The sequence below is a fragment of the Solanum stenotomum genome, chromosome 2 (genome assembly GCF_019186545.1).
Source record: "Solanum stenotomum isolate F172 chromosome 2, ASM1918654v1, whole genome shotgun sequence".
Lineage (NCBI taxonomy): Eukaryota > Viridiplantae > Streptophyta > Magnoliopsida > Solanales > Solanaceae > Solanum > Solanum stenotomum.
This window is the reverse complement of record NC_064283.1, coordinates 58748351-58762460: the sequence shown is the minus strand read 5'-3', so window position 1 is coordinate 58762460 and position 14110 is coordinate 58748351. Positions and strand designations below refer to the sequence as shown.

The 14110-nt window shown below is 30.8% G+C and overlaps 1 protein-coding gene and 1 non-coding gene across 2 annotated transcripts; one reads left to right on the top strand and one right to left on the bottom strand.

Annotated features, from left to right (window-relative positions):
• Positions 1 to 2193: 2193 nt before the first annotated feature.
• Positions 2194 to 5773, bottom strand: LOC125856581 (ATP-dependent 6-phosphofructokinase 2). The gene is made up of 3 exons (XM_049536164.1): positions 5196 to 5773; positions 3117 to 3450; positions 2194 to 2796 (listed from the first exon to the last, which is right to left on the bottom strand). Exons 1-3 carry the CDS (start codon positions 5742 to 5744, stop codon positions 2309 to 2311), a joined length of 1371 nt encoding a protein of 456 aa, XP_049392121.1. The 5' UTR covers positions 5745 to 5773; the 3' UTR covers positions 2194 to 2308.
• TRNAG-GCC (transfer RNA glycine (anticodon GCC)) lies at positions 3902 to 3972 on the top strand. Its single transcript has one exon. It is a non-coding gene; the product is annotated as a tRNA-Gly (tRNA).
• Positions 5774 to 14110: the final 8337 nt, after the last annotated feature.

The window sequence follows — 14110 nt, the reverse complement described above, 5'->3', positions numbered from 1 at the left end:
AAAAATAACAAGCTATTGATAAATTAAAGCTAGGAGTTGTTCGGTAGTAGTCATAATAGCCATGGTTGAGGTGTAATGTGAGAGTTGATAGTTGGAGTTTCCTTTTCCTTACTTATTAAATTTAGATTAAAAACACTTGCTATTAATTTGATTCCCTTGAACATTATGGAAATATTACTTGAGTGAGTGTCTTTTAATAAATAATTATTGATTATAGCGATACTTTTTATTTATTACTATTTATAGCAATATTATGTTAAATCTGTAATATGTATTAAAAGTGAATTAAGTATGCAATATATATGTATTATAACTGCTTTTAAAAATATATTATGCTTGTTTGGTAAGAAGTTGACACATTGTATTATAAGTGTATTAAAATGTGTGATAAATACATTATCTATCAATAAAACTTGTATTATAAGTGAATGATAAATTATTATTTGTAATATGTGTTAAAACTATATTATAAATGTATTAAAAGTGATCAAGTGAAAAAAATATTATTGCTATAAATGATAAATATTTTTTATTTATAGTATATTTATGTAAGTTTCCCCATTAATTATTTAGTATATGATGTTCATTAGTGTGATTAATTCATACTCAGATAGTATAAGATTATTAAAGGAAAAATAATATCGATTAAAAAAATTATTTAAAATTCAAATTTAAAACTTTTGATCAAGAACAATGAGATAACATTCATTTCATTATGGTCCTTTTAACAATGCATTTCGATTCAGAATAAGAAAATCACATCTATTTTCACGCTTCTTAATAATAAATAGTAATGCATACCCAATACTAAACCGTGATAATCGACTTTCACATTCATCTCACCGCTTTATTTAATTACTTTATATATGATATTTAAAATTTATTATCTTCTGATATGTGTAATGAAATAATATTATCAATTTAAATTCACATGACATAAAAATATTAAAGAACAAAATGTTCTTTATTGATAAGAGTTATTTGGAATCCTTCGCTGAAAAGAAGCGATCGTATTCATCTCACTACATTTTTTAATAATTACATCTCACTACACTTTTTATAACAACGCATATCAAGAATTAAAATTGATCATTGAGACGAGATACCTCGTCTCATAAAATTAGTGGGATGAGACCGGACTGATAAATTCGTCTCCCCGTCCCGTCTCATCCCATTGGACAGCTCACAGCCTTATCGAGAACCGAGATGCATCACCCACTCTCTCACATGGAGCCCAATGAGAGAAGCCCGTGTCGTATATGCTTAAATTAATTAATTTTACAAAATGGATGTTTGATTTGTTTTGTTATTAAATTACAATTAATCATAACCACTAATTTTCTACTATAATTATAGTATCAAACCTTTTTTTTTTCCTTTAGGACTTTGGGAAATATTTCTCTGTCCAAAGCTAACGTAAAATATTGTCCATGTGATATGAAGATAACGTAAAAAAGAGAAACAAACCATCCTTTTTAACTTTTAAAAAAAGAAAGTAAAATCAATCAATGATATTTTTGTTATATGCTAATAATGTAGAAAAAAATTACACTATTTGTACAGTTTAGTGGAGTATGTAATAATCAATTAAATATTTATGTTAAAACCCGACTACGTCATATATTCGCATTCAAATACACATTAAATTCAAAATTGCATTGGGAAATCGTTCCCATGAACATTGACAAAATTAATAATCATAATGTAATAATCAATTAGATACTCACGTTAAAATCAACTACATCAGATATTTGCATTCAATTACTCACATTAATACCCGACTTAATACTCACGTTGAAATCAAACTAAATTCAAAATTGCATTGGGAAATCGTTCCCATCAACATTGACAAAATTAATAATCATATCAAAGCATCCCACAAGCCACCAACCCCAACTAAAAGAACTCTTAAAAAGAGAAAAGGGGAGGATTAAAGAAATAATTAATGATAGCTTACTTGCTTAATTGTTTAAGCATCAAGAGATTATTATCATACGTTTTACACTAATGCACCTTATTTATTTTTTTCAGCTACATATATACAAAGAAACCCGACCCGAGAAAAAGTGACGAAAGGCGTAAACCTTAGAAGATCAAGGTTCAAATCTCGCAGGACAACCACAACTAATATGTGGTTTCCTCCTTCCTCCTATTTGTTTTTAAGTCTCGATATACATTATTACCCGATATGTGATATGATGCATCACAAATATTCGACGAAATAATTAAAATGCGCACAAAGTTGACCAGACACCACCATCGTCACGGGCGGACAAAGAGAGTGCCAAAGTAGATCATTCAAAAGCTTTTAACTTCTGATGAAATCAGGCTGATTGCTAACAGATCTAACCCAAGACCATTTATGATCTCTGGTATCCACTTTGTTCTTTGCTTTGGCAATTTCATCAACTGGAATATATGCATAGTTCCCATTTATCGGCCCACAAACGAACCCGGTGTACCCTGCCATAACTCCGTGAATGGCAGAGTGTGCCAACAACGTGCAGTACGAATTATCCGTTGCGTTTGGAGGTACAGCGCGTATCATGTACGTAGGATCTATGTATTTTATCGTGAACAACTCGTTCGGATGATCCCTGCTCCACCAATTCTTGAGTTCGGACTTCAGCCACCCTCCAACGTCCAAGAAAACAGGGTTGCCCGACTCGTCCTTTTCTGTTTTCTGGGATTCAGTCCTAGGAATTATATCTTGTCCTGCACCCTCGGCTACTACCAACACTGCATGCCCCATCTCCTTCAACCGATCTTCGAGAAATTCGAATAGCCCTCCCTTACCTGTCGAGACATAATATAATTAACTACTTAAAATGCACTTATAGTCTTAAACTAGTTACATGATTGAACATGTTAATACTATTGAGGCATAGCATAGTTAACTCCTAAGAAATGTGCTAAGATTGGTCAGACGATTCAACATACTATTAGAGCAAGCAAAAGCTCCGTAGGTTCAACCCATCGCCATCCGAGTATTAATATAAATGTGCGTATACATATGAGATCATCACACAATTCGACATTATATTCAGAACAGGCAAAAAATCCTAGGTTTACATGTACATATGTAAAATGAGACGGTTACACAGTTTTAATATTACCTTCCAAGTAGAAGTCGATCTCGGGAATCAAACAACAATCGACATCACGGCTACTTAATGTTGCATGTAGTGCAATATGACCAGTACTGCGGCCCATAAGCTTCACCAGCCCTATCCCATTTACTGCACTCTCTGCTTCTACATGAGCGGCATTAATCGCTTGTTGTGCCATCTCTACTGCAGTTTGGAACCCGAATGATCTGTCGATAATGCCAACATCATTGTCAACTGTCTTAGGGATTCCGACCACTGATATATACAATTTTCTTTGTTTCAATTCCTCGAATATCTCAACTGCTCCACGCATTGTACCGTCTCCTCCTATGATGTAAAGCTGCTCAACAATACAATGCACAAAACACAAATAGTTCCATCACTAGCTACCGATGAAATAGAGATAAATTTAATGTATCATTCAAATGGAGACGCATAAATCTTGAAGACGAACCAACATTTACTACATACATCAACTAATTAATATATTGTCATGCTTTAGTCATATAATAAAAAAATCAAACATATTGTCTAGCTATGTTATTCGAACTCTCCAAAAATGTTACTGCACTCGTGTCGAACCCTCCAAAAATGTACCACTTTTGAAGGATACGACAAGTACCCATAGTCTTCATTGTAGAGTCCAAGCAACATAGTTGCCCAATATTACTTTAGTAATAAAGTAATAGCACACAAGTACTCAACCACAAAATCTGTTTTCTTGTTTTTCAATTTCATTTGGAGTTGTACATTTTGCACTACATATATTGAACGAGTTCATTGAATAAATTGCACCAGTGGTCTAGTGGTAGAATAGTACCCTGCCACGGTACAGACCCGGGTTCGATTCCCGGCTGGTGCACCATATTTTTTATCCAACTTGGATTTTTGACTAACATTGATATTATCAATCACAAAAACATCACTTCTTTTTTAATCTATAACTCAAAAGTCACTCGATTATTGATAAAAATTACTCAAATATTTTTATCCAATTTGAATTTTTGACTAACATTGATATTATCAATCACAAAAACATCACTTCTTTTTTAATCTTTAACTCAAAAGTCACTCGATTATTGATAAAAATCACTCAAATATTGATATTATCACAAAAAGGTATTTTTTTTCCTTTAATTTATAACTCAAAAAATCACTCAACGGTTGATATTTCAATCACAAAAGCGACACTTTTCTTTGCTTTATAACCACAACTCACTCGATTATTGATATTTCAATCACGAAAACATCACTTTTCTTTACTTTATAAGAAAAACTCAATCAATTATTGATATTTCAATCACGAAAACATCACTTAACTTTACTTTTATAACTCAAAAATCACTCAAATATTGATATCTCAATCACAAAAAGTCATTTTTCTTTGTTGTATAACTCAAAGGTCACTCCTCAACTATTGATAGTTCAATCAATAAAAGTCACTTCTCTTTACTTTATAACTCAAGTCACTCAACTATTGATATTTTAATCACACAAAGTCACTTTTCTTTGCTTTATAACTCAAAGATCACTCGACTATTGATATTTCAATCACGAACACATACTTTACTCTATAACTCAAAAAATACTCAATTACTGATATCTCAATCCCAAAAAGGTATTTTTTTCTTTGAGTTATACAATTATTGATATTTCAATCACAAAAAATCACTTCTCTTTCACTTTATAACTCACATCACTCAACTATTGATATTTTAATCACAAAAAGTCACTTTTCTTTGCTTTATAACTCAAAGATCACTCGACTATTGATATTTCAATCACGAAAACATACTTTACTTCATAACTCAAAAAATACTCAATTACTGATAATTCACTCCCAAAAAGGTATTTTTCTTTGCTTTGTAACTCAAAGATCACTCCTCAACTATTAATATAACTTAAAGTCACTCAACAATAAATTCAATCCCAAAAGTGTCATTTTTTCTTATGTAATAACTTAAAAATCACTCAACTATAAATATTTTGATCACTTTACGTGATTTCTCTCCATCTAATTGTAATAACACAAAATTTTTATTTCAAGCTAAATTCTTAAGAAATAACGAAAAAAAAATAAAAAACCTGGTTAAACCCATGATTCTGAATAGCATCAACAATCTTCTTCAAATCAAATCCACCTCTAGAAGTTTCAAGCACAGTCCCACCTCTCTTATGCCAATCATCAACCATCTTCGGATTCAATCGAACCGGGTCATAGCTATAAAACCCTCGATAACCCGCTTTAATCCCAAAAATCTCACGAACACCGTACAATTCCCACAACCCAACTACCAATTCCCGAATTACCGTATTCATCCCTGGGCACAAACCGCCACAGGTAACAATCGAAGCTCGTACAGTAGCAGGATCGAAGAGAATCTGATTGCGAGGTCCTGCTCTGTGGTAAGCTAATGGCGGATTAGGTGAAGGGAAAGTTCCGGAAAGATCTAGAACGTTGTGACGGAGAACGATATCGGATGAGGTAAGGAAGAATCCGGGGAAAGTACGGAAAAAAGGGTTAAAGGCAAGTGGGTTAGTGTGGGTTTGGATTTGGGAATTGTAGTTTGTGAGATGAGTTATGTGTTGGAGTTGAACATTTGAGATGGAAATGGAGGAAGATGAATTCGACATGATCGAGAAATATCGATTGCTTGTTGAATCCTGCGTGAAAGTATGATACTTCGAATTCCATGAAAAAAAGGAGGGAATTTCGAAGTTTTTATAGAAGGTAGAGATGAAACGTGGCGGGGAAAGGGAAGAGGTACGGGAAGAGGTGTGCTTTAGGAAGCTCTATGCAAGACACGTATTCATGCTTGAATTTATGTTCCAATTCGATCATAGCTTTTGAATTTTATAATTTGAAACTTGAAAATTCCAAGTTTTGAAATTTAAAATTATATTTGAACATGAATTTATTTGGTGAAAGATGAATTTATGTGACATTTTTTAGATTTCGAGATTTAAATAAATTTATTTTTGATCGTAATTTTTTTTTTTAAAATTATTTTGAATCATCAATTATTGTGACTTATAATATTTTTTTTACGTAGTTTATAGATATATAAATTTCATTTCAAAGATTGAAGATTTCATGCGTAAATTTTCAATCAAACATCAATTGTTTGACTCTCAAAAAATGAAAAGTGTCATATAAATTGGGACAGAGGGAGTATCATTAGAACGTTACTCCATTTGTTTCTTTTTACTTGTAATTCTTAATAAATTAGGAAAAGACAATATTTTTGTATCTATTATATCATCAATTTATTTAGAGAGTTAATGTTTTTGAAAAAGGTAGAACATTTTTACTCCATCTGTCCAATAATAGTGGTTCACTGTTGATTTTGCACATTTCTTAAGAAACTATAAATAAAAGGGTAATTTTACTCTATCATCTTTTGAATATAATAAATACAATGTCTTGAAAAATATAATAGAGAAATAACTATAATTAGTGATAAGGGTAAATTAGGAACTAAGTGTAAAATTATCCATTGATTTTGCACATTTCTTAAGAAACTATAAATAAAAGGGTAATTTTATTCTATCATCTTTTGAATATAAAAAATACAATGTCTTGAAAAATATAATAGAGAAATAACTATAATTAGTGATAAGGGTAAATTAGGAACTAAGTGTAAAATTATCCATTAATTTTATAAAGTGAACAAATATTGTTGAATATCTCAAAATAGTAGTAGACAACTATTGTTGAATGGAGGGAGTAATGAGTAAATTGATTTTGAAATTCTATCAAAATAGGGGTAAAATGGTAAATTTACTATGTCAATTATTATTATTATTATTATTAGGTGTGTCAAATAAAAAAAATGAACAAGTAAATAGGACAGAGAGAGTATTAAAAAAGTGACATACTTAAAATATTTTGATTTTTTTAGTTTTATACTTGAATTATCATGTTTACATTTACTACATGATCTATCAACAAAAAATTATCAAAAAACATTTTAACTATCAATTGTTTTCTTTTCCTATTTGAACGATGGTGAAATTTCAAGTAGGAAAAAACAACAACGAATAATTAAATTTGACTATGATTGGGCCCTGCAGAACCTGGCGAACCAGGCCTACTGCTTGTCTTTTTTTTTCTGGAGCATTATATTAACCATGTAAGATATTCAATTCGTGGAGTTGATTGTGAAATTGAATAGAATGCTTTGATAAATAGTTGATAATAATTCAAATAAAAAATTAACATATATCTAATAATGATGATGATTGGTAATGAATATGATAATGATAAAGATATTCGATAATGACTAGTTATGATAATTATTGTGCAAAGAGAGATTGATAATAATAATAATAATAATAATAATAATAATAATAATAATAATAATAATAATACGTGATTAGCTCCTTAAATGACTGATAATAGTAGTTATATAGTGATAATTAATAGTTGTTGTTGGTGACTTGGTGGTTGCATCATGGTTTATATGGAATGGCGGGAGTATATTAGAAAGTAAAGCATTACGTTAATTTTTTTCTAATGTATTTTTTCGAGACTTTACTTGTCAGATTACGTTAATTTATTTATAATTTAGGTAATGGAGATGTTGATGAAGTACTCCTTGATCACATCTAATTACGCGAGGTAGTCAAGCATGAATGTGAAAGTACCAATTTTCTCACTTGCTTTTATTTGTATTCACAATTTTATTACTTAACAATTAATATTATTAAGAATTTATCTAAAACATACTTTTTTATCCTTAATTATTTGTTCATTTTTGAGTTGACACACCTATTAAGAAAACAATGATTAACATAGTGAGTTTACCATTTTTTTCCTATTAATTATGAAGAGAATGAATTAAAAACTTAAACTTTTGAGAAGTTCTATCTTTTTCAATAGGTTAAAAATATTTGTTCTTTCTTGATTTGTCAAAATGGACAAGTAATTATGGACAACTAAAAAATGAAAGGTGGACAAGTAATTAAATTAGGTATTAATGGACATATATAATACTCCTTCCATCTTAAAATAGTTGTCACATTTGTTCCTTTCAGAGTCAATTTGACTAATCTGCGTAACTAAATTAGATGAGATTAATTTAATATTCTAAATCAAAATTCAGATACTCAAAGACTATAAAAAAAAATACTATAAATTACAATTCTTCTCATATCTATCAATATATATGACAAAATAATAATATAATTTAAATTATTGATCAAAGTGCATGTAGTTTGAATAGTAAATAATTTAATACTAACATTTTTCCCTTTCATTAAATCCATAAAGTAAATATTACATAGGACTCCTAGTTAATTTGCTTCAGATTAATTAACGCTAAAACCTTCTCCTAATAACATATAAGTTCTTTTCCTAAAAGAGTCCTAATAGCCACTATGATTTTTTTAGTATGTATAAATATATATTCTAGTTACAAGTAACATAAATTAGTTTTAATTTTTTAAAACTGGAAATTAACTATTGTTATATCATTATTTTGCCATGATCATAAAAAAAGGGAGCAGAATGTTATCATCCAAATTGATAAATTATCTATCAGTGTTCCTAATTATTTTCTCTGTGTCACTAACACCAACTATAGCAATTAAGCAGGTACGTTGTTTATCATCGAAAAAAATTATATTATATATATAAATTTGATTTGATTTTTTATATTTTTATATACTAAATCTTGAACACCTCCATCGAAAATCATGATATATTAGGTCGATATAAGTTTGTGTTGATAGAAAATATAAAAAACTTATAGTAGCATGCAGAGCCGATTTTTTTAAAAATGTATATCTGCATTAGTATATATGTTTAAAAAATCAGTAAAATTTCATAAATATTTGTATACTTAGTATACTAGTCATATTTTTATTATACAAATATAGTATTATCTTGAACGTACTTAGCGAAACGAGTGAAAAAACTAAAAAAATTGTATATGTGAAGTTGCTTTTAATTAGTTATATATATATATATATATATATAAAAGGAGAATTGCAAAACCTTCATAAATACTAAATTTAGTTATTTAGATCCATAAATCCTTGAACAATGACCATCCTTAACGAACTTTCTAGTTAGAAAACTCAAAAGTTGTAGCATGTGTGCGTTAATAGTGTAACACATTTTAGTTGAATCTATCATTTTATTTTGAACCCGTCTCTATTAATATAAATAATAATAACCATTATCTTTAATATTTATCACTCAATTTTATCATTTCTTTTTTTGATTTAATTTTGATGGAATTATTATAAAATATAGTCATACATAGTGTACTTGGGTGAGCACTCTCATGGTGTAGGAGTAACATTAGCTGATCTTCAAGGTGTGGTAGATTCTCATCACGAGTTTCTTGGTTCGGTTTTGGGAAGGTATTTGCTCGTTTAAGTTCATGTATTGACCATATTTAAAAAAAAATAAGTTCTATGCACTGATGATATCACAAACTAATCAAATTAAATTTCGTGTAGTAAAGAGAAGGCAAAGGATGCTATTTTCTACTCATATAAAAGACACATAAATGGTTTTGCTGCTCTTCTTGAGGATGATCAAGTGGAGGAGATTCAAAGTATGTATATTTATATTCCCTCCCTTCAGTTTCAATTTATGTACGTGGCACCTTTTGGATTTTGAGATTCAAATAAGTCTATTTTTATTGCAATTTATTCATAGCACCTGTCAATTATTGTGACTTATATACTACTTTTTACGTAGTTTTCAAATATATTATTTTCATTTAAAAAATCTCAAAGATTCCATGTCCAAATTCTCTTGCAATTTGAAATGTGTCATATAAATTGGGGCTTAGTTTCTTATTATTCAGTGTGTGATACTATCAATTGTTTCATTTGCTTTATATCTTGCTATTTTGCTATTATACTTTCCTTGCTTCGAAAACGTTCGAAACAACCTCTTTACCCCACACAGATAGGGGTAAGGTCTGGTTCATCATACCATCTCGAGACCCCACTTATGTGTTGTTGTTAATTGTAAAATAGTATATGATCAATGCTTTAGGCATCCTTAATTAGTTTATTATCCAATATCATGATGTCTCTTGTCTATTTTGCTACGGATCCCTCAAAAATGTCGTTGGATGTGTCAAAAGTTATTCTGTTTTGGAGAATCCGACACATATACAACAACATTTTTAAAGCATCTGAACAACATAGGCGCATACTAAGTTTGTGTTTTGAATAAATATAATGCAGGGCATCCAAGTGTGATCTCTGTTTTCTTGAATAAAGCTAGAAAACTACACACAACTCATTCATGGGAATTCATGAGGTTGGAAAAGAATGGAGTCGTTCATCCCAATTCACTGTGGAGCAAGGCTGAATTCGGCCAGGACATAATCATTGCGAATCTTGATACATGTAATTACGTCCACCAAGGCTTATAAATTGATCATGTTTCCTATATTGTCCATTTGTTATCTGGATTTAGCTTATATGCATTGAATGTCTTATTTTACGAGCTATTGATACCACTTTTTATGGACCGTGGCCTATAGATCAATCATGTTTCCTAATTTTTTTTTGTTGTGTTGCACTATAGTTAATTGGATCTAACTTATATGCACTGACAGTATATTAACCTACGTTTTATCTTTCACGTTATTTATACCACTTTTTATAGATGGTGGCGTAGATCGATCGTGTTTCATTACCAATTTTTATGGACGGTGGTCTATAGAACCATCATGTTTCCTAATCTGTTTGTTTAGTTGCACCATTGTTAATTTGATTTAACTTGTATACACTGCCAGTATATTAACCTCTGTTTTATTTATTGACAGATAATTGATCATTTAAGTCACACGACTATTGTGTATTCAACATGGTTAGGATTGAGCAGGGGCGGAGCTAACATTCATCTGAACTCCTTTTGCTGAAAAATTATACTGTTTATACATGATCAAAATTGGTTTTCAACTTTTCAGGTATATAGTAAAACCTCACTAAATTAACATTCAGTAAATTAATAATCTCTCTAAGATAATATTTTTCTCCGGTACCAACTTAGGCCAATGGAAAAAATCACTCATTTCGATAAGATAATGAGATAATATATTTTCAGAAGTCTTCTATATAAATATTTGGTCCCATTAGTATTATAAATTAATAATTCTTTAAAAGTACAAATATATCTAAGACATTTTAGTGAAATATGATTCTATTGTGTTGTGTTTTTTTGTTAAAATTTAAATCTAATTGAAGCTCATCTCTAACTTTTCTTATTGCATCCAAAAGTTTTGGTGTTATCTTTTCGAACTGCACTATAAAATTGTGGAGAGTTCTAGATGTGGTAAGTGTTTCCTTACGCGTGACTGGTTCCAAAGGTATTGCATCATCTTCAACATTATCATCAACATTGTTTTTTCTAATAATATCCACAATTTCTTCTAAGCTTTGGACCTCCAAACATATATCATTTTCACCTATCCAACATGTTATTAACGTCCAATTTGTTGTGGTTACCAAGATCATTAATCATGACCTTAAGTTCATGAACGATGTTTTCACAAGTGGGTTCATTCAAATTCTCGGAGATTTCATGCCCGAAGGAATTTTGCGGTGTCGAAACACTCTTTAAATTAATAAATATTAATTTATCGATTAAATAATACATTTACAAAATAATAATATTTCATGGTTCCACCTATATTAATTTAGTGAGATTTTACTGTATATAGTAGATGTACTTGAACCCCTTCGACTTCTTCGTGTGTTTTCTTCTTCTTCATATTTGAACCCCCTTAGTGAAAATCATGGCTCCATTATTGAGATTGAGGCATAGTAATTGTTGTTGTTTTACAATTTCATTTGTCGTAAAATGATTGTGTTCTTTCAACAGGCGTTTAGCCTGAATCAGAGAGCTTCAATGATGAAGGGTTTGGACCTATTCCTTCAAGATGGAAAGGGATTTGTCAAAATGATAAAACTGATGATGGTTTCTCTTGCAATAAGTATGATTTACTTGAAAGAGTTTTAAGTTATACATCGTCAGCGTAAATAATTTTTCACACTATCCTATCATAAGCCTCCTTAAAATGTGAGATATGTAATGTCGAAGAAGGATCAATTACCTGATAGTGTAAAAATTCCTTACGTTGACGATGTACATCTCTAGAAAAATACTAACAAAGATTTTGCTTATATAGGAAGCTTATTGGAGCAAGGTGTAGCGACCCTAAAAATAGATAGGTGAAACTAGAGCCTAACGTATGAATTTTTAAAGTTTAAGCATAAATTGGAAGTAGTCACTTTTGAAAAAAAAAAAGTTCAAAATCTGGAAATTCGGCCAAGTGTGGAAATCAGTGAGTTTTTGGCCAACTTTGAGCAGTCATAACTCCTAGCTCAGGATGATCCAGGAGTAGTTCCAGTTATGTTTGGAAAGCCCTTGGAACGATCTTTCCAACGCCGCCGAGTTTGCTCGATTCCGAGTTCGTATGAGCGAGTTATGCCCTTTGAAAGTTGGGCAGTTGTCAAGGAGTCCGTCCGGAAATTTAAGGGCATTTTGGTCTTTTCACAAATCTTTTCTTTTGAGGTTATATTATTGTGTTAGGCTGATTGTGGGTCATTTTGTTCCATTTTAAAAGAGTTAGGGTTAGAGTTCTTGAGAGAAGAAGAGAGGAGAAGAAGAAGAAGTTGGAGCTAGAGNTTGAAGGCCAAGGTGAAGTTGGAGCTAGGGTTGAAGGTTTTGAGTGCTTTCTTCTTCAATTTATCGTGGGTTTCAACTTAGAGGTATGGTGACCCTTGATCCTTGATCAATCTTTCTTTCAAGGAGTCCAATCAAAAGTGTTTCAAAGAACAAAATCTCAAATTCTAATCTAAGCATGGGTTCATTGGCAAAACATTTTCTAAGCCATTATATTGATGAGTTAATGTTTTTAAGATGATTTCATATGGAATTCCTTGAAGAACCCATGTTTTCCCTAAACTCCTAAATTTGCTTATGAAGTGGGTCTTTTGCTTATGATTCAAAGTTTATGAAATTGTGTTTGGATTGGATTGTATTAGTGACTCTTATGATTTTCTACATCTATCTATGATGAATTGATGATGTATGGATAAATTGAAAGTTGTGGCCTTATGGGCAAGTTATGGATGAATTCTCTTGTGGTAAGTAAAATGGTTGGGACTTGAGTGTTATTGATTATAGCTTTGGAGGATGGTAAGTTGGCTTAATCTCATATCATGGATAAAATTGTTCTTGCTTGGTTTGATCCACTTATGGTGGAGGTGTTTAATTATGGAATGTATTATGAATATGGCCTTGAAGGCATTATCTATTGAATTAAAGTGTTATCAAGTTATGAAGTGTTATAGTACTATGTGAAGGTAAATATGTGAAGGTATTCTTATAGTTATAAGGTGATCTTGTACAAAGTGTTATTGTAGTGTAATTGAAAGTATGTTCTCTTTAAATGTCCATATGTGGCGATTGTTGTTGGTAGGTTGAATCCACCTTTGGTGGAAGTGTCATATCTTGTTCTTGTGTGGTATTATTGTGAATTAAGGCCATGAAGGGCATTACATGAGTGTTATTGTATTGTTATATTATTATATATGAATGAGGCTATATGTAAAGTCCTATATGAAGCTATATGTAAAGTTTTATGTGAAGCTATATGTGTGAAGGTATGATGTGAATGAGTTTATGTGATCTTGTGATGATCCTATGTAAGGTGGATAGCATTGTGATTTAAAGTATGATTTTTCTCATGAAGTATATATGAAATGATGTTGGATTATGAAGTATCCTTAGATGAAAATGTTGTGACTTGGTTGGTAGACTAAAGTGTCCCTCCTTGTTACTTAAAGTCTTGAATGCATGAATGTGTGAAGTGGGCTAGAACTAAGAAATGGTGCCCTTTCTATAAATGCTAAAAGAGGAATTCTAGGCCAAGACTTGAATCGGCAGAACTAAGAAATGGTGCCTTTTCATAAGTCTAGCTTTCCTAAGTAAATGTATAACCTTGAAGGATGGGCCTTAGGGC

Excerpts from the sequence above, each read along its gene's own strand:
- LOC125856581 (XM_049536164.1), bottom strand. The coding sequence starts at position 5,744 with ATGTCGAATTCATCTTCCTCCATTTCCATCTCAAATGTTCAACTCCAA. Across the intron at positions 3,451-5,195 it reads AGAATCATGGGTTTAACCAG|CTTTACATCATAGGAGGAGA; the intron begins GTTTTTTATTTT and ends ATTGTTGAGCAG. Across the intron at positions 2,797-3,116 it reads GATCGACTTCTACTTGGAAG|GTAAGGGAGGGCTATTCGAA; the intron begins GTAATATTAAAA and ends ATGTCTCGACAG.